Genomic DNA, 26,389 nt, shown 5'->3' with positions numbered 1-26,389 from the left:
ACCAGTAAATTAGTAGCTTTGCCTCCCAGCTCAGCTCTCTCTTTACGTCAGAATGTAAGAGTATGGGCTCTACCCCGCACTACTGCTGATGCTGCACCCATACTCTTACAGCCAAATCTGGTCCATGCCTTCGAGTGCCACCCTATCTACATTACACCTGATCCCCATGGTCCCCCACCTCACCACAGAGGGTGGGACCACAAAAGAGATATGCCTGGCTGGGCGCCATGGGTAGAGATGCGGCTACCAGGGGTTCACCTGCAAGCTCCTCCCCAGGTCTGGCTTGAGGCCCTTTCGCTCCAATCAGGGCAGGGTCACATTATCCTTGCCGTAACTTTCAGCTGGGGTCTGGTTTGAGTGTTACCAAGTTGTATTTAGCTGAATGTGACCCTTCCTAGGGTTATTATAATCTAATGTCATTACAATTGACCATGATGACCACAAATTCAATGTGACTAGGTGATCAAATTTATTGAATGCATTTACTTTATTTTCACAAGAATATTTTTCATTTTGCCCTGGCAATGTTTTAAACTTCTATTCATCCAGCTTTCAAGTGAAAATCCTGGTCATGGTCATTAGGGGGCCTGGAGCTCATCCCAGGCAGCATAGGGCACAAGACAGGACAGAGTGACAGCCCCTTACAGGCTAATTTAAAGGCATTAGAGAAACTCGAGACAGGGGGAGAAAATGTACCACCACAAGGAGGGATTCAAACTCCCAACATTTTAAAGTGCCACACACTAAGCAATGAAGCTATCCCCTTAAACAAACTTATGCTGTACAAAAAGCAGATGTGGGAAAGAAAATGACTATTACTCTCGTAGAAAAACTCTTTTAAATATTTTTATGGACTTATTCTGCTGTCCCAGCTCACAAACTCTGCAGCTGTGCAGTTTGTCATTCAGCCAAATCCATGTTGAACTAGTTCAATTTAGGCTTCTAACTCTGGTATTGTAGCTGCTAATTGAGAAGGCTCAAGACTGGTTAACATTTTTATTGTTAATTAATCTATGTACAAAATCACTTCTTCAATGTGCATACCGATGTGAAGGGAAAAGGCAAAATTAAAATTGAACATCTCATTTCCAGTCACCAACATGCTCTGAGCCTCATTTTCAAGCTTGGTACACATAAAAACAGGATTTTCAGCAATGCTTGGAAACCTTGAAATCCAAAATAAAGAGGATAACAGCACATTTTAATGACATCATTTATTCTTGTGTATCACACATGAATGTTTAGGTCACACTGTCTAAATGCGATCGAAGTTGATAAAATGGTCACCTGTGATATAAAAGGACGAATGAACTGAGCAGAGACTCATTTTCAGTAACAAAACACTGTAGAAAATACCTCTGGCTTAATATATGAACTGATTCCCCAACATCTGCATGAGACACACGGCCATAGCCTTCATCACATGCCAAAGAAGAAGAGAAAAAAGTGCATTTCATTGAGATTTTACCTGAAATGTAGCCATGTGTCAGGGGAGGCTTTACTAAGAACAAGTCCTTTCTCTTCATGGAACAAGCAGGTCTGGAATTAATGCATCAGGCCTGCTCTGTTTTTGGGAGCCCCTTGGCACAAACTGAAATGAGTACTGCACCCAGGAAGAAAAACTGCAAAATTAGTCTATTTTGTTTAAGAACAAAGCAGGAAACAAGGTTTTTAATAACAGCTACTGAAAGGCAATAAAAATAACACACATGTAACACGGCTCCTTTAAAAGAGAATCTGTCCAGTTGAGATCAAGTGTGGTGTAGTCTGGGTGAGGGTGCTGACGACCCCAATTCTCAGTCTGTGACCCCTCTTTGTTCAGGGTTTGAGGGGAGCGTGCCAAGCGAAGACGCCTCTCTGCCAATCCTAAAGACATCACCGAGATGGGTGGGACTTACAGGCAGGGGGTGTGTCCTGCACAGCCCTTGCCCCGAAACAAACATAGCTAGTCTGTGTCTGTGTCACTGGACTCCTCTGTGGATGAGCTGCTGGTGGCATCTGACTGGTCATCGTCGTCGTCTTCATCATCGTCTTCATCGTCGTCGTTCTGGGAAGATAAGAGGTGGCAGTTAGGCAAGGAGTCTTGTTGGTAGCACGTTAAGGAGGTTTGCTGAAAAATGTAGGATGCACATCTGGTTTCAGGTGGGCGGGCGAACGGGGCTCTGACTCAGCAAAAATCAGGATTTTATTTTGGCGGAGAAGCAGAGGCATGTTCAACAAAAGTGTGCAGAAGAAGAAGAACACCAAAATAAAAAAGACAGCCCTTTCTCAGTCAGTACAAGATAAACACAACGGAAAAGTGCATGGCTGTCGACCCGGGGAAAGGCCATAACAGGGCTGCAGCTGCACAGTGTTTAAAATCCAATTCAAAGCTTTTAATACCTACTCAGACCTCAACAAAAAGAAATAAAACCTCAAGGAGGACATCAGCTTTTGGGGATTTTCCCTCATTTCCTTCAATCTTTAGCGATTTGTAAAAGTTGTAAATACTTTTCGGATTCCTGATGATCTGCACACAATCCTGGTGACCAACTACAAGAAACATCAGACGGCTGTGCTTGCAAACAATGGTTATTCCACCAAGTACTAAAGCATGTGTTCTAAGGGATCAAATACTTATTTCCCTAGATAAATGACAAATTGGTTTGTAACTGTTACATAATGATATTTACTTGCTTGTTTTGTTAATAATCTATCTTTTGCTGTTTAAATAAACATACCAATGAAATTACAGACTTCTCCATTCTTTATTAATGGGTCAACTTAAGAATTCAGCAAGGGGTCAAATACTTATTTCCCTCACTGTATATATATATATATATATATATATATATATATATATATATATATATATATATATAGTGTTGGCCCTCAGAGTTGAGCAATGGTTTTGCTGCTGCAGTATCTGAGGAGCACCCGATCTGAGGAGCAGCTGAGAACCTAACATCAGATTCCATTGGTACGTTGCTCCTGTTTATCATTGGTGGTTCAAGTACAGTTAGAGTAGGGGTTCCCAACCCACCGATCCATGGCCAGTGTTCCACTGAGGGTAGAGTTGCCCCCTGCCCTGTATATTATAGTATGGTCACATATTGAAGAATAAGATACCATGATCCACGAAAATACGAGATTTGTCCTGTATTTTCGTGCACACCATGAGGAATGCTCCAGCCAACAAGCACTGTCCATTATATTAGTGAAATTTCTGTATGAGGTAAACCTGCCCACAGACATCAAAAGGTTGGGAACCATTAGGTTTGAGATGGAAGAAAGGTTCTCAGGTTTTACGGACAATAAGACCTTAAATTTTGGAAATTTACTCGATGACGTTTAAGGTTCTGGAAAAACCCACGTCTTGTTGCACAAAAAAAACAAACAGAAGTCTAATCAGGCACAGGTAAGAAATGAACGGGGACTCAACTCCTCACTTGACTGCCCCTAGTCTGACACAGAGTCACAAACTTTAGTATTTTTTGACACATTTCACTTTCAACCTGCAGCTGGCTGGCCACCCCTATGCGGTGCCACACTCACCTCGTCGTCGTCGTCATCACTGTCTGAGCTGCCGGATTCGTCGTCGTCATCGTCTTCCGAGTCCGAGGAATCAGTCTTGTCATCGTCCTCGGAATCCGATGTATCCTGCTGGAAATGACGAGGTCACATCCTCTTCCTTGTGTAGGAACACCCTCATCCACATCATATTGCTTATACACATGACGTACAACATGCAAGATCCCCAGAAGCCTGCCATATAGCCATGAACGTTACAAAGGAGGCTGTACATTCAACCCTGAGTCTGGCCCTCATTACTCCTGCAGCCCTGCTCTCCATGCACTACTGATGAAGCTCCCCGGAGCGGGTGAACGTTACCTTGGCCCGGTACGCCATCGCTTGCCTGCCCCCCCCGGCCCCCAGTCCTCCAGCTGTGGCACCTACCGCCTTCCCCTTCGTCACCCGCAACTTCGCCCCAGGGCCTTGCGCCTTAGCCGTACTGCGTCGTTTCTGAAGGGGCAGGGCGGGGTGGGGAGAGGCAGCGAATTAAAGAGAACTACCACTGTCAGAGAGAAACCGGGCAAAGCTGTATGATCTTCAGTCGGCCCTCTGCTACAGCTGAGGTTGAACACAGAATCTGATAAATGCAGGGTCGATTCTAGGATTTTAAGGCAGGGGCATAAGGAGACCATGATTCATACAGAAGTAAACCATATAATTAGCCAATGACATGTTTGGTGAATGACAGGCGACGGGGCACTCCAGGGACCAATCAATTTTCAGCTGGGCATGGTGCCCCTGAAACCCTGCCCCTGTGTTTGTATATATATATATATATATATATATATATATATATTGTATATATATATAAATAAAAACACACACAAACACACAAAGACGTTCCTCTACTTACGAACGAGTTGCGTTCCAAACAGGCATTCGTGACTTGAAATGTTTGCCAGTAGTTATTCAACATCATTTTAAGGGTGCTCAAATCTACATGCATAAGTTCTGATATAAAGTCAATACATGTTTTCCTATCTTAAAACACATTAATAATGATACATAAACCAAAAATGAATAATGGATGCACAGAATATTTCGCAATAAAAACAACTTTGATCTCAAGAGAACACGTCTTACCGATACGCAAGTACAAAGAACTGGGATGCCGACGTACACTACGAAGCTGCGTGGTGCGAGTGGCAGCCAGAATTGGCAAGCAAAAGAGTAGAGGCGGAATTGGCAAGCAAAACAAAATTCGATGTTGAGGACAGGAAATGGGAGCCCAACAAACACAATTTGGACTTACAGTCCTCTTCATTCATGTCTGACAGTTCGTAAGTTGAAAGTTCGTAAATAGAGAAGCGTCTGTGTGTTAGTATGTATACACACACACACACACAAACTATGGGAATCCCTACAATGAATAGACACGCCTAAGTAAAACAGAACTATTAAATAAAATCATACAGTGAAACAGTCAGCAAGAGAATACACAAGATACAAAAATAAAGAACAAATTGAAAACTATACATACTGCTTTAGAAACAAACAAATAAAATGTCAAATGTTTTCCGTTACCATTTTTAATATGGTTTGGCTAAAAGTAACGATTTGTTTAATAATAAACAACAATACCTGGAACACATTGTGCCCATCTTGGGGACATTGTGAATTTAACTAGGATTCTCTAAAGATCAGACACACAAAATACATCTACAACTTTCAGTCTATTACAAAAACTTACACAGAAGCTAAAATATATGGTAATGATTGCCCACATTTCCGGGACCACGTGACAGGGACCAGGGGCCATATTACAGAAACTTCCAGATCCTATCTTAATTGTTCGGTAACCATGGTAACTAGGGTTAGGACCTGATTTAGGAAAAAAGCCATTACAGATGAACATTTCCTAAGTTAATACTTCTGTTCTAACTTAAGATAGGAAAAGCATACAAAACATAACCTTCCCAAAATCTTTAATAAACCTTAGTAATGCTACTATACTGGTATATGTTATCTTTATTGTACTGTCATGAGTGGGACTCCAAGAGGAGAACTCACCATAATTAAAGAAATGTTCTACCACAATTATCAGTTTTTTTTTATATTCAGTAACTGCACTTGTCGTCTCCAAAATCCAGTATTTGTGAAAACGATTAGCTTATGAAATGTCACAAAACACACACATCATTGATTCTTGCACATGTTAAGATATACAGAGACCCTGAGCTTTCTTAGTGGGAATACAGCTTGTCACTGCATTGGTACACAGAAATCTTGGAGCATTTATGCAGGTACACAATGCGGTACATATGGTGCTTTAGGTATGGACACTCTCTTTTTTTAAAGAAAATCTAACGTTAATGACTTACAAAATAGTTCTGCGAAATGAGAAAATCAGACAAATAAAACCGATGGACTTAGTATTAAGGGTTTTCTAACCGGAGACAGGATGAGGCAAGACAAGATAGAAGTTAGTTAGGATTTCCTTCTGTAATATCCAAATGGGAAAAATCGTCTCTTACACTCTTTCTATCTTACAACTTAAGATAGGAAGTTTCTGTAATACAGCCCCAGGTTACAACCAGCCTCAGCCTCACCTGAATACTGATGACTGTAACAAAGGTAGAACTGCTTAAAGATGCAAATTAGGATTGCAAAGAATAATCATAAGCATTGAACATTTAAATAATAATAGATACTTTATTAATACCTTTGGGGAAATTATCTTTACGCCTCCCCTAACTTGTTCTCTGTAGGTGAAAGCAAGCTGGACATGAAGGGCAGCCACCTGTTGTGGCGCCCGGGGAGCTGGGGATTAAGGGCCTTGCTCAAGGACCAGCAGACGTGCTGAGGCCGGGCTTGAACCAGTGACTTTCGGATCACTGGCAGAGAGGCATAGCCCAGTGAGCTACACACTGCCTCTTACAACAGAACATTTTAATAAGTGGTGCTGGTTTAGGAATTCCGGAACTAAATAAAATGGTTAAACAAGTCTGTATGAATTTTAAACGTTTACGCGTAGCGTCCCCTGTTCTATACTGAAATGGCATCTTCCCGTTATATGATAATCTAACAACTGGACTTAACATAAAGGGTTCAGGATAGGATTCCTGTGAGAGTCGCTGCTACGCCCCAAGACCGTGTAGCTCTTGTGCCGGTCTGAGAATGGTGAGGGTTTAGCGGGGCTGCTCTTACCGTGCTGGAGTACTCTTTGTACATGGCGCGCTCCTGAGGGGAGAGGGACTGCAAGGGCAGAGGGGGAGGGAGAGAAAGACACACAGACACACACACACACACACACACGTCAGACTGAGCTGAACTGTCATGGAGTGACGAAGGTCATGAGACATACGTACACACTGCGTGTGACTGACTGTCAGCACGGAGAGGGGAGCTGCGTAGTGCGTGAAGCTGCCACGCTTAAGTCTAGGTCATACTTGTCCACGTGCCGTTACGGTCTGTGCATGGTCGAGCACGCAGACTTTTGCATACATACTACATTTGTCCATATATGCATATGGTCACGGTCCACAATGATAAGATTTTTGACGCATGTACTATAACATCATGCGCACAAGTGATATACGAATTAAGCTTTACTGGCTTTCCGGGAAACTCTCAGTGCCAGCTGTAGGCATGTAGACCACCAATCCTGCCTGCTGCAGAGCAACAGCACCCATCCCTTTCCCTCCAACTGAAATGCCCCCTACCTTGATCCAAGAGTCCAGCTCGACCTTGTATTCGATCTGCTGCTCCTCCACCATCTTTTTGTACTTGTCCTTCTGGACCTGGCTGAGTTTGTGCCAGCGCCTGCCAATCTCCACCATGCGCTCCTTCAGGCTAAAGTGGTTCAGCTCCCCATTGGTCAGCAGCTCCTGAGAAAACATCTGGTAGCCGCTTCTGTGGATCAGAAGAAATAGGAAGCTGAAATCAGGCTGAGGTGCGATAATGCTACGTGGGTAGAACAAGAGACACTCGTGTCATCACAAAGTGTTGCCCTTCACTCACACGGGCGGTTTCTTTGGCTCGCCATCAAACTTCGGCTTCCTCTGCCCCTGGCTAGACTGGGGCGTCCTTGTCTCCAGTAGCTCCCTCTGTGGTACGACAGTATGATGTCAATATTTTAGAGGCTACTAAACTGTTAAGGCCAAATAATGGTGCCAAAAACCATGTAGCATAAGCATTTAGTGTTTAACAGGTTCATCACAGAGATTCTTCCATGACGCATCTTCCGCTCTCAGAACTGCTGGTCTGTTAATGCTTCAACATCTACCTGTAAAAGATATTACCATCTGAAACACACACAGACATCCAGACACACATGCACATGTACATGCAAAGAAGCAAACACACAGCACTAAAACAGGCCCATTCTCAGCCACGACATGACCAGCATTTTGACATTCCTCCTGTGGACTGTATAAAACAGGAGTCAAAACACCCGGTCACTGACCACTCTGCTGTACTGAACCTCGTATCGCTTCTGGTCCTCGGCCGCCTTCTTGATCCAAGGAATCTTCTCCTTTTTCTCCATGGACTTCCAAGCCGACTGCATGGCGCTCTGTGCTTTTTTCCTATCATTCTGAGGCAGGGGATGAGCAATTCAATATATTATATAACTTGGTTGTTTAAACAAGGAGAATACAGAGGAAAGACGAACTATCCCAAAGCTTATGATTTAATGGAAACTACAAGCATATACAGTCAAAGATCTTGTATCCGGCATTACTGCGACAGGCAATGCCGGATAGAGAGATGTTACTCTTGAACAAAACAGAATTGTAACATTACTGACACTTTAATCCCTTTCAATGCACACTCACTAATGATGTTGGGTATCTGATATAACACAAGAAACAAATTATGGAAAAACCACTAAAGCATGCTACTCTGCAGGCATGTGCAGGAACTGACATTTGTTTGGCGCAATGCTTCTTTTTATTTTTAGTTAATTCATTGTTTGACCAACTGCTTCTCTTTACATTGTTACCTTCCTTGTTTCGGTACCCAGCCTGCCAAACGCTAAGGCGCAAAGAGACCCCCACAGACATCTGGCACCCTCACCCTGTACTTGGCCAGGTAGTCCCCAATGACGCTCTGCTGCCACATCTCCTCGGCCGTTTTGGGCGTGTCAGGCAGCCTCGGCCGCTTCCTGCCATCACGCTTGTCCTTGACAAGGCCGAGAACCCACGGATCCATGTCAGGGCGCTCCTAAAACAGAACTGCCACCTTCTAACCAACTGGCACGCTAGCATAGTAGGTCACATATCGGTTAGGCTGCTGGATAGATCACGGCATGTATGTCTGTTTTTACCCTGCCCATGGGCGACTTGGCACGGAGAGGGCTTCCCGCACCCCCAGTGCTGCCAGTGCCCAGACGCGTCCCAGCCAACTTCTCCTCTCCTAGGACCCGGTCTCTCTCTTCCTCTGGAATGCTCTGGAAATGCAACATGCCTGTGAACAGTCAGCTCTGAGACATGCTACTCAGTTTGAGCAAATATGTTTTTATCTTATATTTTTTTATATATATAAAAACAGGGGGGCAAACAGGGGACCTGGTGAATTCTCACCTCAAGGAACCTTTGGAGGTCCATATCATACTGCTTCTTTTTCTGTAAGAGAAGGAAGAAAAGGTCATTCACTAAATGAATACTGAAGAATATATTATTACTGTACAGCTCTCGTAACAATTAAGAGACCACTATATATTTTTTAAGAACCTGTATTCTTAAATCCTGGTTTAATCCTGATTCTGCTGGCAGAAGACTACACTGCAAGGCAGGCTGCTTCCAGGCTCAAAATTTCTAAGACAGCAGTACACAAGAACAATGTAACGCAGCAGACACTGGGACCGACCAGAAACCAGCCAGGTAAAAGGCAGAAAAAGGCATCCTAATGCCAGAGATGACCGTTAACTTATCCGACAGTTTCTCATTGAATAGTAAGAATGACATCAAGTGACCAAAAGGAATAGGAAACATTAAGTGGTGAGAGAGTGCACTGCTAGGACAGTTCATATCAGGCTTCTAGAAGCAGGACTGAGGTGCCATAAAGCAAGAAGCAGCCATTCAATGAGGTGCAGAGAAGAACTAGTTTGCATTTAGCAAAAAATATATTACTCACAGAGGCATACCCATAAATGGAAAAATGAGTGAAACAATTGTGCACGTGCCACAAAAGTGGTCTCTCAATTTTTTCTAGAGCTATAATTGTAATCGATTCATAACATGGAAACAATCTGAACTCTACAAGTTTATCTGTGACACGAATACAAAGTTAAGTGTAAATGCACTCCAAGCTGCGCATCATACATTTTTCACAGCTGCGGAGGTGAACTGTCCAACACAAAGAGTGCATTTAAAAATGAATGATGCATGGTTTGGGGTGCATCAACCTGCTTATACCACGGTAACCATACATTTGGCTTACATATTTATACTTCAAGGCATTATATCTCACTTTAAGAACCTAAACTATTTTTTTAGTAGAACTATTATTTAGGCTTAAGTGTTATTTCCTTTAAGGCAAATAGTATTTTGGGAGACCCCCCTCCCCGGCAAATTTTATTGACAATATTTCAAAACACTAGTATAGTGCTGCTTTATAAAATACAGTCAAAATAAATGCCATGGTGTCAAGACAGTACTAAAAAGTTACATATCGTTCAAGCCTACTACTAGTAAACATCTTGGTTATATACAACCCAAACCACCATCTTTAATTTAAAAAGAGTCTTTTGCTAAGATCATTAGTCAGTCATTAGTTCACAATTTCCTGCTGCAAAGCCGAAAGGCCAGTCTTTCTGTACAAAGGTGCAAGTGTGTAGTAATATATAAGATATAAGAAGGTAAATGCACTCCAAGCCGTGCATTGCACATTTTTCAATTATTAATTTAGCTTTATGCACCTCCTGGTATTCAACTGTATTATGGGTAAAACATTTATTTTTAATAATCAGTAAACGGTAGACTTGGGTAGCATCTTATTTAGGCAAGTTAGACAGTCCTGCACTGGATTACAAGTGCATTACATTAGTAAATAATTTCTTATTTAATCAGTAACCACAGGTCTTCTGCCTGAAGCACTGTTGTCTGAGATTGTTTTTGCTTGTATAGTTTCTGCTAACGTTTGTTATTTAGAATTGAACAGTGCTGTGGTATAAGGAAGGATTACTGTACAATAAGCTGTGCATTATACATTTTGAAATGCACAGCTGTGGAGGTGAAGAATCACCCAACGTGCAGCAAGCGCAAAAATGCATTTATTGTGTATTTTTGTCAATGATTAAAGATTTCTGTTTAGTTTCTCTTAATATTAAATTGAGTTCTTTGTCTGGAATATTGAAAAAAATTTAGTTAAAATTAAAGATTATTAGTGAAATTCACCTGGTTGGAAGTATGTGTGTGGTAATAGAAAATTAAACATGGCTCTGACCAATCAGAATCCAGAATTCAACAATACAGCTCTGGAAAAAACTAAGAGACCATAGCAAAATCTTCAGTTTCACTCATTTCTCAACGCCTGTGTAAAATATACATTTTTTTGAAAACTCCTGCCTGGCTAGTCCCTAATTATCACTGATAAAGGGCTTCTTCCTTGATCTATGTGTCTTCAATCCTGCTTCTAGAAGCCTGGTATGAATTGTCCTAGCAGTGCATTTCACGCCACTTAATGTTTCCCATTCTTTTTGAAGGTCATTTGTTGTCATCCTCGATTCATGAGACATTGTTGGATAAGCTGATGGTCATCGCTGTAAAAAGAAAAGTTGCTTCTGCCCTCTACCTTGCTGGTCTTTTTGGTTATTCCCAGTGTCTCCTGCTTCACCTCGTTCTTGTGTACAGCTGTCTTAGAAACTTTGAGCCTGGAAGCAGGCAGCCTCACAGTATAACCTTCCTCCAGCAGAACCAGGATTAAAAAATGCTGAATTTTTTAAAACGTGGTCTAAATTTTTTCCAGAGCTGTATGTATTGGTGCACAGTAGTTATAGCTGTGCATGATACATTAGTGTAGAAAGCTAGCACACTAATGCTAGTCTTCTTAATCATTAAGCAGCGCTGGCAGGAGCAGCTCACTTGCTCGCAGCGTTTTTGAAACATGTCCTTCTCCTTCTGCGTCATCATCTTCCACTGCTTGCTGCACAGGACCATACGCTCTGTGCTGGGTACATCCTTCATGTTCACCATCAACTCCGCACAGTACAGTGAATATCCATTCCTGGGAGGGAATCAGTGATGAGAGGAAACCCCCATTTGTTCCCCACCTGCCGCCAACTGGAGGGAAATTCCGGAGCTACTCACGGAGGGGGTTTAGTGGGCCGGCCGTCGAACTTGTCCTTGAGCTGCCGCTCGGCTTTGGTCAGGACGGACTTGATGTGCTCGTCTGCTATGGAGTCAGGATGGGCCTCATTGTACGCTCTCATGCTATCCTGCAGGGGGCAGATCACACACTGAGTGAGGCCAGTGATGACAGGTGGGCGCCTTCTGTATGGACCAGGACCCCAGAGCCCCTCACCTCATAGGCCTTCTGCAGCTCCAATGCCTTGCTGATCCACTTTAGGCGCTTCTTGTCTGACAGCTGTGACCACTGCCTGCGCAGAGCTTCCTTCAGCTCTTTCTGGCTGACCTGTGCACGAGAGACAGAATGAGAAAGCGCTGAGCTACCCCGTCTACTTCTCCATGACGAGTTAAGCTATTACACCACTACTTCTACAGTCTGAGTACTCAGTAGTTACACACTGCACAAACCAAAACTTTAATTCCAAAGAATCCGTTAATTTAATACTAAAATACCAGTTTACAATGATATAAAAACGTCTTCAAAAATAGTAATAGTAGCCTAAGGGGAGCTTTTCCCCAGCATACAAGAACCGAGTTGTACTGCAAACAGAGACTAGTTACTGCACGGTTCCAGCTCGCTTCAGTTTCCCACTGCAGAATGGTCAGCTCTTTAAAGACATGCTTATTTACTCTTCACAAGATGTACATCATGATTTACTATGTCCTAATTTCTACCAGCATGTCTGTGATAACCGGCACCTTGTTTTAGCATCAAACGCAAGGTGAATTAGCATTCACTTGCATAAATTTGCATTAGGAATCTGATCCATTCAGCTGTTCTATAGCATTTTATGCTTTATAGGCGTTCGGAAAATTTCAAGCCCTGAGTTTTTGGGAACGCAACAATACATTGTGATATGTGATACTATTAATAATGAATAATATATAGAATATGCCCTTTTCATCTTTCAGATAATCCATGCATATTCACGCAAACATTGGTCAAAATTCATAGAGGTACCAATCAGATGGTGGTGACGAATCCAGCTCGGATTGGCCATGCTTACGGGTACGTCAGCACAGTTACAGCTTGGGTACAGCTCGCATGATTTACGATGGCAAGCCGTCAGTTCGAGGTATGGTTTGGGTCTTGGAGGTAGAAGAGCACCATAATACAATGAAAGAGCTATAATAAATGCCTCCCGAACAGCCGTTTGAAGTGAGTTCTGGTTCTTCTAACATGTGCAAACATACCAGAATTGCTTATGATCCAGTGCCAACCATGAAGTCCTGGATAAAATTACAAGACATATAGGACAACCCTCCACAGAATACCTTTATGCACATTCCAACCACTTACATCTGGGTGCAGCTTCATATAAGCTTTCTTCTCATGATTATACCAGAGCTGCTGGGGGGTTTTGGGCTTCTCTGGGAGGTCGGACTTTTTCCTCTCCTCAATCAGCTCTGGGTGCTCCTCTCTGTCAAAGGGAAAGCACAATTGATTTATTGCCCTCAAGCCTTCATTACAGAGGCAACAGACCTAAGACCTTTGCTGCTATAGTGTTCTTCCAGTACTGATGCCAGTCCTATTCAGTAGACACACGTTCTGTTTTTCATGAAAAATAAGCCAAAATCCTTACTTGAAGCGTGCCATGTTTTTCTCAAATGATTCTTTCTCACGCTGGAACTCCTGGATGTACTTCAGCTAAGAATGCAGACAGACACAGGAGAGATGAGAATGACCCAAAATGCAGACCCACAGGACAAAATGGTTTCAATTCACAACATATTTTCCAGTCTAAACCTCTGAACTTAAGTGCTCCCCTTCTCTAATGTTAAATGTCTATTAATGCTTCAGGACAGTTCAAACAATAAAGATGGGGGGAAAAAATGGATAAAGAAGCCTCTGCTGTCAGTATGTTAGTTTGATTCTTTTAGTAACATCAATAAAAGCATCACTACAATAAGAGAACAGCAATGGAGCACACCTTCTTCTTCTCATTTAGCTCCTTGTACTTTTTGGAGAGGATCTTGGTAAGGTCCAAGTTGCTCATTTCGGGATGGATCTTGGCATACTTGGCCCGCTTCTCCATGAAGAAGCGGAAGTATGGCGTCAGAGGCTTCTTGGGAAAGTCTGGATGCGTCTGAGAGGGAACAGATGAACGCTCTTACGTTGCAATTACTGGTCCTTGAAAAGTTTTATTAGGTTGTTACTTCGTTAATAGTTATACGTGTGGTTTTACAGATGTTGGGTAGCTATTTGTTAGGTTGAAGAAACTGTTATTAATCATTTGTTATTTCTGTATAATCAGCAATGAGTGTAAATATGTATATACATATTTTGTTTTCCTCTAGCCTCATACTTTAGATTATATTAATAATAGCATTCAGCTTGCACGTACCCTGAGTATGTGCTCAACAGCTGCCCACCTAAGCAAAACCAGAACTGTCTCTTCTTGCTCTCACCTCCCTATTTTGCGAGACCCCTGCGCCTCCCACTGACTATAAATAAAGGAGCCAAGGGGAACCACACTCTGTAGCACATTCTGCTGAGAGTGTGGGTACCCTTGCGCAAGTAAAACTTTAAAGTGTGTTGTCTCGTAATTCATAGTGTGTGCAGAGTTGGGGTGGAAAGCCTGGCGCTTTCTCCAACATATAGTTTGGTCCTGTGTGCAGAGTTGGAGTGCAAAGCCTAGCGCTTTCTCCAACACTATTGGTCCATAAGTGCTTACACTTATGCCTGTACATTGATTGTAAGCTCAGCCAAGCTGCACTCGACAGCATAAATGTTTGCAATGTGCCATTTATCTCATTTGTACTCCGATTTGGGAAAAGGCGCCTGCTAATTATGTAAATGAATGTAAATGCAATGGAATCATTTTGGGGTAAGCCTCAGATGTTTTCCTAATGGTTTCTAATGATTTTTTTCAGCAGAATACTAAGCTTCCAATAATTTTCAATAAAGACTTAAAGGATGCAGTACCTTCAGTTTCTTGCCCTTGTAGGGGTTTTTCACATACTCAATGGCATCAATGATGAGTTCTGTCATGGTCCTGTACTTCCGCACCTGAGCAGGCAGCAAATAACACCAAGCCATCAGGATGGGTGTTCATTTCATTTCTTTTCATTGATACAAACACCATATACCAGCAAGACACCCTCCTCCCCTTTTGTTTGTGTCTCGGCACTCTACAGCTCATAGAACTTGCTCTGTTTAGGACAGAAAACAGAACCATTGATGGGCAGATGCCACTAGAGCTTGTAATGTATATATAATATGCACCCATATATTCAGCTAGGGGGCGGCATGGTGGTGCACTGATTAGCACTGTTGCCTCACACCTCTGGGACCCGGGTTCGAGTCTCCGCCTGGGTTACATGTGTGCGGAGTTTGCATGTTCTCCCCATGTCGTCGTGGGGTTTTCTCCGGGTACTCTGGTTTCCCCCCCACAGTCAAAAAACATGCTGAGGCTAATTGGAGTTGCTAAATTGCCCGTCGGAGTGCATGCATGAGTGAATGGTGTGTGAGTGTGCCCTACGATGGGCTGGCCCCCCATTCTGGGTTGTTCCCTGCCTCGTGCCCATTGCTTCCGGGACAGGCTCCGGACTCCCCGCGACCCAGTAGGATAAGCGGTTTGGAAAATGGATGGATGGATGGATATTCAGCTAAGTAGCCTAGTAAGATTTAGATTTAATGCTCTTGGAATTCATCCATTTTATTACCACGACAACATTTAAATGAAACGTTCATAAAGTAAAAATGTAATTCAGTTCAAATAAATCGATGGACTTCATCAATCACTGGTGACCTTTCTGGGTTTTTTAATTTCACTGTTCACTAAACTACAACAAGTGGTTTTCCAGATCACTGAAAACCATAAATATATGCTTACACAGAAGTACCATACTGTAACAACAGCATCGAATCATCTGATATTAGCCATGCTGGTTTGATATGTTTAATAAGTGACTGTCACAAGTCTACAACTCAATTACATTAAAATGCCACCACCATAAAACACCTCAGGATTCTGTAAGCAGATTGAGAAAACAGTTCGGACTTGGACTCCTACGAACCCTGAGCTGAATTTTTTAATTGAGATTAACTGAACAGTTCTGAAAAAGGGCTATAACTTTAAACCTTTAACTGTTCTGATTTTTAGCAGCAAATCAGTCAACAAAATGTCTTCATTTAACTGAATGAATGACAAATATATATGAGATTTTTAATAATGATGCAGGGATGTTATCACAGATTATGCATTCAGAGCAATTCTAACCATCTCAAAACTCTGGACACCTTGGTTGGGCTATCAAGACATCAGAGACACCTACACAGACCCGTCCTACATGCGGCCACCAATGCATTCAGGCGAACTTAAATGAAGCCTTCAGCAGGAATGAAAAGCCAGCACACAGCTTTCCCCACAAATAACTGTGTTGCTATATGGAATGTCGGCCAAAATGACTGAGCAGTATGCTGGAATATCTGATCCACGTATGGGTCTAGGACCTGGGATAATAAAACCCTATATCAGGCTAACTGCGGGGAGGTCTCTGATGCTCACCTCAGTGGAGACCTTCTGCCACTTCTGCTTGCACATGTCCCCAGTGAAGCTGCTGAATCCCACCTTCTCCCAGTCAAAGTGTGACTCCGTGGTCTTGTACTTCATGCCGTCCCCATCGGGCAGCAGGCTGCGGATCCTCTCCAGCAGTGTCAGGCAGTCCTCCTTGCTCCATTCGTCCCTGTCTGGCTTACACACATGCATGCACACACACACACACACACACACACACACACACACACACACACACACACACACACACACACACACACACACACACACACGGTGCAATCAGGGCATGGCCTCACACAGGAACACGTCAATAACACTGGTGAATAGCGACACAACACTTCCACACGCCGTATATCCCATTCCGGTTGCACATCTGTAGATTATCACCACAGTACTGTATTTATCTTCATACGTTTACTGATTCATTTCTACACAGAAGTTGTTCTGTGTAGCATTGTGTATTGTCTGTTTTTGTCTTTTGTACGGTGCAGTCCTTTATTATCCTCCAGGATAATTAAAGTACAGTAACCCCTTTACTTCAAAGTTTAAGGGCAAGAGTTCCCCGTGAATGTGAAAATTTGCAGCTAATACTAGGACACCCCTAACCTTAAGCCATAACAATCTGTTAGCTTGAACGTCAACATAAAAAAGTCTATTTATTACCCGTTTCTGAACAAACAGTAGCCAAACTGCAATTTTTTATTGTCTAGATGTTTTATATAATATACAAACCATCTAAATTATGCTTCTGTATGTTACCACTGTACACACAAGATTCCATGGCCATAAAGACGGCTATCGAGAGTGAGGCTGGTTGCACGGCGTATTCAACATTCGATATATTACACACTTACACTAACAAATATCATTAATCATTAATATTTATATGACATGATTTTATGTGATAAGAATAATTTTCAATTTTGTTTTAGCTTATGTGTAGTCTGCAAATTCCAAAAACATTCCCGTTTAATTGTTCAAGCCAATATATGAATAATCGAAACTGCAAATGTCAACTGCGTGAATGTGAAGCGGTTACTGTATTCTGATTCTATTTGGTTGTGTAATAGACTCAAAAGTCTTTACCGGGTCAATTCAGGTCTTGCAGAGCAAGACCTGCCATCTTCAGGGTTCAAGTTCATGACTATGGGCACTTTTCCACCGCACTAGGTACTGCACTTTCCCTTTTCCATTAACTTCCAATTGAGTAACAGTACCAAAACAGGACCTAAACTAACCAGCTGGGGTACTTTTTTGGTACTTGCAACTGGAATTTTAGTACTTCGGGGTGTGATTTCTTTGTCGACTGGTTATGCAAATAGCCTGCATCTAAACACAATACTGTAATCTTGAAAAAAAGCTATGAACTCAGAAAACAACGATAAACAAAGTAAACAAAAAAAAAGTAGTAATAATGGATGCGTGGACAAATGAAGAAATCCAAAAGCTTTAATCTGATCGGAAAAACAAATACAAGATCAGGATGGCATGACAAGAAATAAAAAGGACAGGACAATATTAGAAAATGTATATCATGATGTGTGTACTATAATAAATAGTGGGGTATTTATAAAGCTAAAAAGGAGATCAATAAATTTCTCACAAACAAGTCTGTGAGGGATTTAAACAGCAAGAATGGAAGTGATTGTAATTGTTTAGAAGAACGCATGCAGCGCTCATGCAAAAGCAGAGGAAGCAAACTGATTTTTAAACATATATTAGAAAACTTTCAAATTGAATAATCATTAAAATTTCAAACATTGCTAAGTTCTATTTTCCTATGACAAAGAAAAATGTTTCAAGGAACTTCAACCCCCGGCACTATAATGTCCAAATAGGTGACTAGCGATGTACGAACTGCATGAGCATAACATTTGAAGTTAATATTAATAATCGACCAGCCCTACAATATACTACAGCCATTTTTCGAGTTCAGTACAAAATACTCTGCCTTGCCTTGTGATGTCATCCAGTGCCGGTACCAGTTTTTTACACCAGTGGAAAACCAACACTTTGAAATATCATACTTTTAGTACTTACTGAAGTATCAAAAGTACAGTACCTGCTATGGTAGAAAAGCACCCTTATGCTACCCAGAGCTGATCCTGGCCAATATAGCGCCCTAGGCCAGCGACACTGCCAGCACCCCCCATACAAGACAAAGTTTAACACGCTGGCAAGTTGGTGCCCCCTTCTGAGTTGGCACCATAGGCGGCCGCCTATGTCACCAGTAGGATTGATAGGCCCTGATACTAGATGTTTACCCAAAATATGCCACAAGAATTTAAATGTTAACCTGGCCATATTTATGGAACATCTGACTCTTTTTGTATGGCTCTCTTTTCTCTCTTGTTGCACTACTGTCCTACAGTCCCCTCACACACCTGCCCCCCTACCCTGCAACTACGGCATAAGAATCACTGTGCTCCTTGGAAGATGTGCCACCAAACTTAGGAAAACATAGGTTGGTGTCAGAGTGACATGTGAAGCACCACAGCACCAGTGATTCTAATAAAAGGCATCTGGAATACACAGCAGTACCAGTCCAATATGTCTGATACAGTTCCGTTTTCATACCATGCGTTTGGCTGTGCTAAAAGATCCAGGGGTGGGAGTGGGGGGGTTGTTGGAGACCTGAGAGAGCCTGTTACCGTACCTGACTCACTCTTCAGCCGCGATCCCTGGCTACCGTTTCCGTTCATGGTGGAGGAACCGGCAGCTTCTCCTCGGCTTGCTGGGTCCCTTGAGAAGCAATTTACATGACATTTCCCTTCAAGTTTCAATCTGCGATTTCAAACAAGTAAACATTTTACTTACCAGTTTTACCTTACCTACTAGACCCTGTAGCAGCCAATAATGTAATACCTCCCGTTAGTGTAATAACTGCCAATAATGTAATAATTTTTCCGCTCTTAATGTAATGAAGGCAGTTAAGGTAATAACTTACCAATACAGTACTAACTATTCTGAATCAATAACGTATCACGTTATCACATTATTAAGTTATATTACTTTTTTCCATTTTTGTTTTTGGCTTACTCACTGGGGGGTCTTTACGTGGCAGAAATGTAAAGCGCATTGAGACAATGTAATGTTGTGATAATGCGCTATATAAATAAAATTGCATTGCATTGCATTGTTTTACATTATTGGCAGTTATTAACGGTAGATATTACATTATTAGCTGCTACAGACCCTAACAATCGTGACATTACACAAGATACATTATAAATACAGTCGGTAAAAAAATAGTTAATTGTCAGTTAATTGTCTTTCGAACTACTGGAAGTCCAAGGCAAACACTGGCATTACAAGAATAACCGAATAACTCCAGCCAAAGCGACGAAGGCCGTACTAAAGCCACCCAGTTTTATTACTTCCAAAATATAGCGAGCTAGCATTAACTCCAAATTAACCGGCTAGCAAATTACATTATGTGAATAAAGCGTGTTTGGGATATATTCACAAAACCATCAGGCAGAGACGGCGCCGCTGCCTGACTGGCTAAAAAATCCAGAATTCTGGAGATATAAAGCCTCCACTCAGTAAATCAGAATTTCGACTTAAGTCAGAATTTTGTGATAAATATTTTTTCTACTCCAGATGACGGAAACGGGTTTCCATAGAATGCCGTTAATGAAAACAGGTAAACGAGTTTACTCCACTCAGGTAAACGCATCTGCTTATACTCACTACTGGCGTATTCACGTGTCATTTTTTAATTTGCGTGTGGCAGAAAAGTGTTACATTAAAATTATTGTCAAAAATTAAATGGTTAAAAAGTTATCGCGGAAGCCGATATATAGTTGATAACGGGCGGGGCATTTATTTTCAAGTATGCATAAAGCAGAGCAAAAAAGTTACTTCGATAGTTTTGTTGTAAAGTATCTTTCTGGAGACATTATTACGTCCCTTGCCTTGTACCTGCCAGGCGCAGACCTGAATGACCTCGCGGCCAAATGCGCGCAAAATACAGCCGCGTTTCCCGGGGAAAAAAAAGTCCCCCACCCTGCAGACAAGGTCAACGTGAGGAGGGGTGACTGTGAGAAGGGCGGGATGAAGAGGGGGTGACCTACTCTCCACCCCTTTCCTCCACAGAAACGCCACAAGTGGTAAACAAAGAGACCTGGTCGATTTAAAAACAATTAATACGCCATATCACCACAAAGTAAAACGCAGAATAATGATAACAATAACTATGAGAAGTGCAGCGCCTACGCGGCCGCATTGTTACAGGCCGCAGAGGCGGGCGTTACACTTTAATGTGCCGTCAGGTCGTTAGCACAGCCCCCCGCCCGCCGCGTGTGACGGATCAGGCGTCCGACTGAAACCGCCGCCATGGCACCGCGGTTCCGGTGGCAGGCAGCACGGAGCCCAGCAGGAATGTCCGCTTCGACGACGCGGCAACTAAACCCTCAACTAATCCGAGTCTGCATGAAATGCGTCTTCGCATCTGCATTTTGCTAACACGGAAATAAGCACGTTAAAGGCTTCGGCGGAGACAGCCAGCATTTGGTGGCTCAATCGGTACTTTCGTAAAACATATATATTTAACAACAAATATGAAGAAATGCATATAGATTCGGGTCGTGGGTATTTTATAGACTTTATTACGGTTCGAAATCATTTAAAGTTGTATTTTTTACACCTAGAACGGACTACAGGACGGGGGGGAAGAAACAACGGGACGCCTCTGCTTTCCTTCACCCCGAAAGCTGGTCTGCAGAGCCGCCATGAATGTTTCAACGGCTCGGAGATATTATTTGAAAATCCGTAACAAACAGCAATTCACCCACCTGTCTTGTCAGTGGCAAACAAGCGAAGAGAAGAAAGCAAACGCAAGTCACGCCAGTGGTTTTGGGGTTTTTTTGTTTTTTAAAAAGTGCCTTTTTTCCAGGTATAGACCCCGGGGAGTCAGGACGAAACGTATCCGACGAGAGGAGCGTCTGGTTCGGTATGAAACTCCGCCCAGCGCCGCAGGGGGAGGAACTCCGAAGAAAAACATGCGAGATAATAGGAGACAAAGGCGGAGGCGACAGTTTGGCCTAGAGTTTTATTTTTATTAAACTTTTTACAATAAATTTTTATTCATTTGAAATAATTGAAACAATTTTACATCATAGCTTGGTCCCCGAGTCACTGGCTAGCTACGCAGCTAAAGCACGTTGGCGGCAGCATGGCGAGAGAAGTGGGCTCCTGGAGAGGCTTGCGGCCCAGGGGCTCCGATGCCCGTAACCCAGGCACGCTCCCATGTGAAGTGTGTTTCCCCGCTTGTGCGCGTCTCGTATCGCCAAGGGCTTCGACACTCTGGGCCGCTTAAACCTGCGGCCGCATATCGCCTGTCCCCGGAGCCGCTAGCCAGCAAGCTAACCAGGCTAACGGAGCTAACTAGCTGCCTTGCCCCGGGATTACGTAATCTGGCGGCTCGTGTCCCGTTAGTCCCATCGGGGCGCCTTAGTCACGTATCGGGGGTTTACATTGCATTTGAACGCGTTTTAACTGCAAAACAATAGGTTTGCATGGTGGCTTTCCCCAGTCTGTCATTCTTGCGAGCTTTTAGTGATTTCGTGTAATGGCTGAGGCACTGTGAAAGCTGGCGTGAGCAAAGCCACCCACGTACACTTCGTAACATTACTAATCGGTTGCTAAATTCATAAGAATTCAGATACGACTGTTCATACACAGTTAAGCGTGGACACATGCATTTCTAAATGCTTGGGTGCCGTTGCTGAGGGATCACTGACCTGCCGACCTTGCGGTTATGTGTAAAGAATAGTGACGGTTTTGTTGGATGAGATATTCAAAATGAACAATGCATACCCTACATCGGGTGTGCCTGTATATACTTGTGTATTTTACTGTATCTTCGAATATATAAAATGTACTGAAATGTAGGCCAGTAGCATCATAAAATTAAGTACATTTGCTACCATTCTCAGTAAAAAGAATAAGTACTCACTGTGTGTTTAACAATACATCATACACAATACAAAGTATTTCTTTTCATTGAGCATGTGGAAAATAATTTGGTTTTAATCATGAAAACCTAATTTGTTTGGGAATGTTATTGGGCTGTCATGGAAGAAAACTGACCAAAAAAAAAGGAAATCGACAAGTAGAAAAAAAATGTTTATTTGTCACATATTTGAAGTAGATATACACAAACCATTGAGCATTAAAATCTAGAACATTATATGGAAGAAATTACATCCATTGTCATCCTTAATGTCTAATCTGATTACCCTTAACTCCACAGCACTATTTACTACACAGCAATCTGAATTTAAGACTCCCCCCATCCAAATCCTCACCAGCCATCCCCTTTCAGTTTTCCAGCCAGTATACATTTATTTCTGGGCTAAAAGAAACAGGACATTGTTCATGTCCAACTCTGACCCATGTGATTTATAACCTAAATATTCACATTTTGCAATAAACTATTACTGAAACAATTTGTATCATATTGTGTTGGGGGGAATCTGTTAGTGGTATTCTCTGGCAGTCACGGACATCCTGGGAGTGAATTTTTTGGGAGTAGTGTTGGGTACAGACAGATCGATTCTGTATGTCGCAAAAGGGATGAAGGCATAACATAAATCTGAGCCCACCCAAGGAGCATACAGGAAAGGCCAAGCCAAGGCATGCTGCAGCATAGAGACAGACTTGGGATTTAAATGTACAATAACACCCATACTCTTAAGAAACAACATTATAAAAGTGGTAGAAAATGGCAATATAAAAGGAACATGTTTTTACTGTTTGAGTGCTTAAGATTGGGTATTAAGAAAAAGATGCTTCAGTGTTGGGTACCTCTGTCTGCCTTTCCCCAATGAAATTGCACCATAGATCTTCAGGCAGCCAGCCAGAGCAGCCAATCACTGAGTGGTTGTGTAGCCACAGTACATGGAAAGGAGTCCTTCCTATTTGCTGTGCTTTCTATACGGAAAAGCAGTCTGACCCACCTCCTAACAGCCCTTGCCACAAACTGAGAACCTTCTGCTTCAAAAAAAGTTATTCATAAATATATGAGAATCTTAATCTACATATATACAAAAATATCACGCTTCTCTTAAAAGGGGTCACTTCAACTAGAACCTAAACTATTGTTGGATAACCAGTTCAAAATGTGTTACATGAATTTCCTAAGAAAATAACCACTTGTATACAAATATTGCCATCTTATTTTTACACCACCCTCAGGTCTTTGAGACCTTTTTATAAAACAAAATCAACTATCACTGTGTCGGTCAAAGTTTAGGAATGTGCAAAGTTATTTTTGAACTGTAGAATTACATTACACCTTCATAATGACAGGGAAGCCAAAACAGAAACAAAATTTTGCTGGTCTGGCACATTAAGGCACATAAAAGGATACAGCTACAACAAACTTAGCCAAGAGCAAGCAGTGTCCTGGCACAACAGTGCATGCATGCACGTACACACATACACAATGTGGTTTTAAGTTGCTGCAGTCTGTAGTAATTTGACAAAAATCAGATCTCACAGTCTCTTGGAAACAGTTGTGTCCCTGTCCTGCTATACCATAAACCAATGAAACCGTATGTAACAAAGAGAACAGGTCCCTATTTTTTGTAATCAATGTTAAGTGCAGTTATGCCACCCAAATTTCCCATGAAAACTATCACCCTGAACTACGATTCACCCTGCATGTTGAATCACACACCCCTGGTGTGATTCTCTGTAAGCTCAAGACCAGGCATAGACATGTTGTTTTGTGCTTATTTGTTCTCACTGCGCTATTTGGTCTTTTTGTCAAACACTATGACACAATTGTGAAAAATGGCAGAAACAATTCAAATCAGTTCTCTTTGGAAAATGTTTGTTCAGTGGACACAACTCTGAAACGCAAGCAGCTACAGGTGTTGTTAGTGTCTAATATTAAAGACAGAAAAACCACTAATATAATATGTATAGGCCAAGTGGTCATATGTACTAGGCCTTTCCGCCAGTTATAATTAAACCCGTGACATCATTTGGTCAAAACAGGCATGTTATGGTTTGTGCATTTAAAGCAGCATCACCATAGTGCAGAAGTGATTTACTCAAACTGAGGTTTGACAGGTCAAAATAAAAAAAAGTCATTGGAACAAGGACAGTTCCCTTTATAAAGCATAATCTAGGACTAATGATGTCACAATGTAAATTTTCCACGTTAACAGAAAAAAAATCCACACAAATTCAGTACCACATAGCACAAATAAGATCTTCCCGTCTGTGTCCAAAATGCACGTTCCACAGCCATTAATATAGCATTTCCGCCCTCTAGTGGTAAATCGTAACTGTTCATTAAAAGCTGACTGATCACAGCCCTCCTTGAGATGGACATTATGCAGAAATCTTAGGTATGTTACGAAGAAATTATGATACCGAGGATAACAAAATACAGCCCTCCTTTACAGTTTGAATATGTATTTCTTAATATTTGAGAAAATGAGTTGCACGTCCCTATTTGGGAGCATCTTGCAAAGCATCATTTCACAGCCAAGCTACCATCTTGCAAACTCTTCCTCCATTTACAAAGTCCTGTTATGGCATCTTTGGTACGGTACAGCAATTCACACCTGTGTTTGCCTGAAATGTTCGTACAGCCTTACATTAGTGAATGTAATGGGGTGTAGGGGTGTACTGCTGGAGCATCTGAGACAACTTTTCCTCCTTATAAATATCAATAAATAAAGTTTAATCCTACTGTACACTGCATGACTAGACCAAAAAGTTTCCAAAGGTCGCTGCCCCATTCCTCTCAGCTCATTAACACGTCCTATACGTTTAATTAGTCGATATCAATTAGTTCAGAAAAAGTGCTTAGTGTGCAATGCAAGACTTTCACCTAAAGGCAATAGGAAAATTGTGAGCGTATTCAAAATATGATGTTCAATAGTCAGCAGTGACGCCAGCCAAATAAAATAACACTGAAAATATTAACAGCTGCTTCAAAATACCAATATTGGCCATGGAAGAATTAGTTGGAAAGGAGTACAGTTCTTGCTCAATAGATACTCAGAGTAACTTCATGGAAGCAAAGAATAATTGCGATGGTCGACCATGGAAACGTGAGGCATGCAAGCAAAAAAGATTAAACTTGCGTTTCGTTTGAATATAAGAAAGACCTGTAGATGTTGCAGTCTATGTAGGTCCTGGTTAAAGGGTATCTTTCCTAGCTTAAGGAGACTCCTTTTGGTAAAAAAAAAAATAAAATAAAAATTTTGATGGAAACGATAAAAAGGCAAATATTAAAACACTTTTTTTAAATGGAGAATGACAGCTTCTCTTTAAAAGGTGTGGTCCCTGTCACCCCAGCTGTGATTGGCTGGCAGACTGGACAGGTGTTCCCAGGGCAACGTTAAGGGGGCGGGGCACGCCGTGTCACACTGGCATGTGCATCTCTGTGTATTCATCCTCGCCCTCCTTCTCATCGAATGTGGGCTCAGCGTTGTCTGCGTCCAGCTGTGGCACGGGCAGACACAGAAGCGAGATTCTGCTGTTAGTCTTGGAAACTCAGGTATAAAGTTATGGGTAGAATTCACCTACCCATGGGAATAATGAATTAACTATCTCCTTTTGACCCCGTCCCTGGGATTTCCCAGTCAATTCTATGGCTGATGCAGTCTAAACATAACAGCCCCTATAGATGGTGCAGTGGATTTCTCTACAATACATCTTATACCTTGTATCCGAGTCACCTTATATCTTTACTGTCCCAGTGGAACTTTGTCACAATATCCCAGATGTATATCTATTTTCTGAATCTATCGCAGATCTTAAATATCATAATTCTCCTACTGACAATGCTGCAACTGGCCCTGTGTAACTGATCTCCTGTCTCGTGTGCTACTGTTGTTGTGTCAATTTACTGCACTGTCCTGTCTTTTTACGCCATATCTTGTATTTGCACCCTATTTTACCTGTCTGGTTGCACCACATATTGTATGTTTGCACTGTGGTCCAGAACACACAATTGTCTCTCACCGTGCACTCCATACTTGGAGGAGATTACAAAGAGAACTT

At 42.1% G+C, this 26,389-nt stretch overlaps 3 protein-coding genes and 1 long non-coding RNA gene across 11 annotated transcripts in view; 1 reads left to right on the top strand and 3 right to left on the bottom strand.

Moving 5' to 3' along the window:
• Nucleotides 1-1,200, bottom strand: part of hyi (hydroxypyruvate isomerase) — a 62,450-nt gene extending 61,250 nt beyond the window's left edge. The window contains exon 1 of the mRNA XM_049013574.1: nt 1,186-1,200. Coding sequence (XP_048869531.1) covers nt 1,186-1,200 — 15 coding nt within the window. The remainder of the gene's footprint in view (nt 1-1,185) is intronic.
• ubtfl (upstream binding transcription factor, like) lies at nt 1,200-21,887 on the bottom strand. Of its 7 annotated transcripts, none has more exons than XM_049013545.1 (20): nt 21,157-21,887; nt 19,017-19,102; nt 16,352-16,533; nt 14,767-14,850; nt 13,772-13,927; nt 13,424-13,488; nt 13,141-13,261; nt 12,016-12,126; nt 11,802-11,929; nt 11,577-11,718; nt 9,075-9,116; nt 8,819-8,941; nt 8,569-8,715; nt 7,958-8,086; nt 7,513-7,598; nt 7,215-7,404; nt 6,700-6,747; nt 3,871-4,002; nt 3,535-3,642; nt 1,200-2,047 (listed from the first exon to the last, which is right to left on the bottom strand). In XM_049013545.1, exons 2-20 carry the CDS (start codon nt 19,060-19,062, stop codon nt 1,946-1,948), a joined length of 2,142 nt encoding a protein of 713 aa, XP_048869502.1. In that variant the 5' UTR covers nt 19,063-19,102; nt 21,157-21,887; the 3' UTR covers nt 1,200-1,945. The 7 variants fall into 7 exon arrangements, with proteins under 7 accessions (XP_048869502.1, XP_048869511.1, XP_048869458.1 ...); XM_049013554.1 differs by lacking the exon at nt 21,157-21,887 and adding an exon at nt 20,285-20,418; XM_049013501.1 differs by lacking the exon at nt 21,157-21,887 and having other exon boundaries at nt 3,535-3,639; nt 19,017-19,121.
• On the top strand, nt 20,671-22,812 carry LOC125742027 (uncharacterized). Its single transcript, XR_007397984.1, has 2 exons — nt 20,671-20,887; nt 21,013-22,812. It is a non-coding gene; the product is annotated as an uncharacterized LOC125742027 (long non-coding RNA).
• Nucleotides 22,477-26,389, bottom strand: part of slc4a2b (solute carrier family 4 member 2b) — a 49,576-nt gene continuing 45,663 nt past the window's right edge. For both annotated transcript variants that reach the window (XM_049013477.1, XM_049013485.1), the window contains one exon: nt 22,477-25,828. In XM_049013477.1, coding sequence (XP_048869434.1) covers nt 25,748-25,828 — 81 coding nt within the window. In that variant the 3' untranslated portion in view covers nt 22,477-25,747. The remainder of the gene's footprint in view (nt 25,829-26,389) is intronic.

The sequence above is a fragment of the Brienomyrus brachyistius genome, chromosome 1 (genome assembly GCF_023856365.1).
Source record: "Brienomyrus brachyistius isolate T26 chromosome 1, BBRACH_0.4, whole genome shotgun sequence".
In the NCBI taxonomy this organism is placed as follows: Eukaryota; Metazoa; Chordata; class Actinopteri; order Osteoglossiformes; family Mormyridae; genus Brienomyrus; species Brienomyrus brachyistius.
This window is presented reverse-complemented; position numbering and strand designations above follow the sequence as displayed.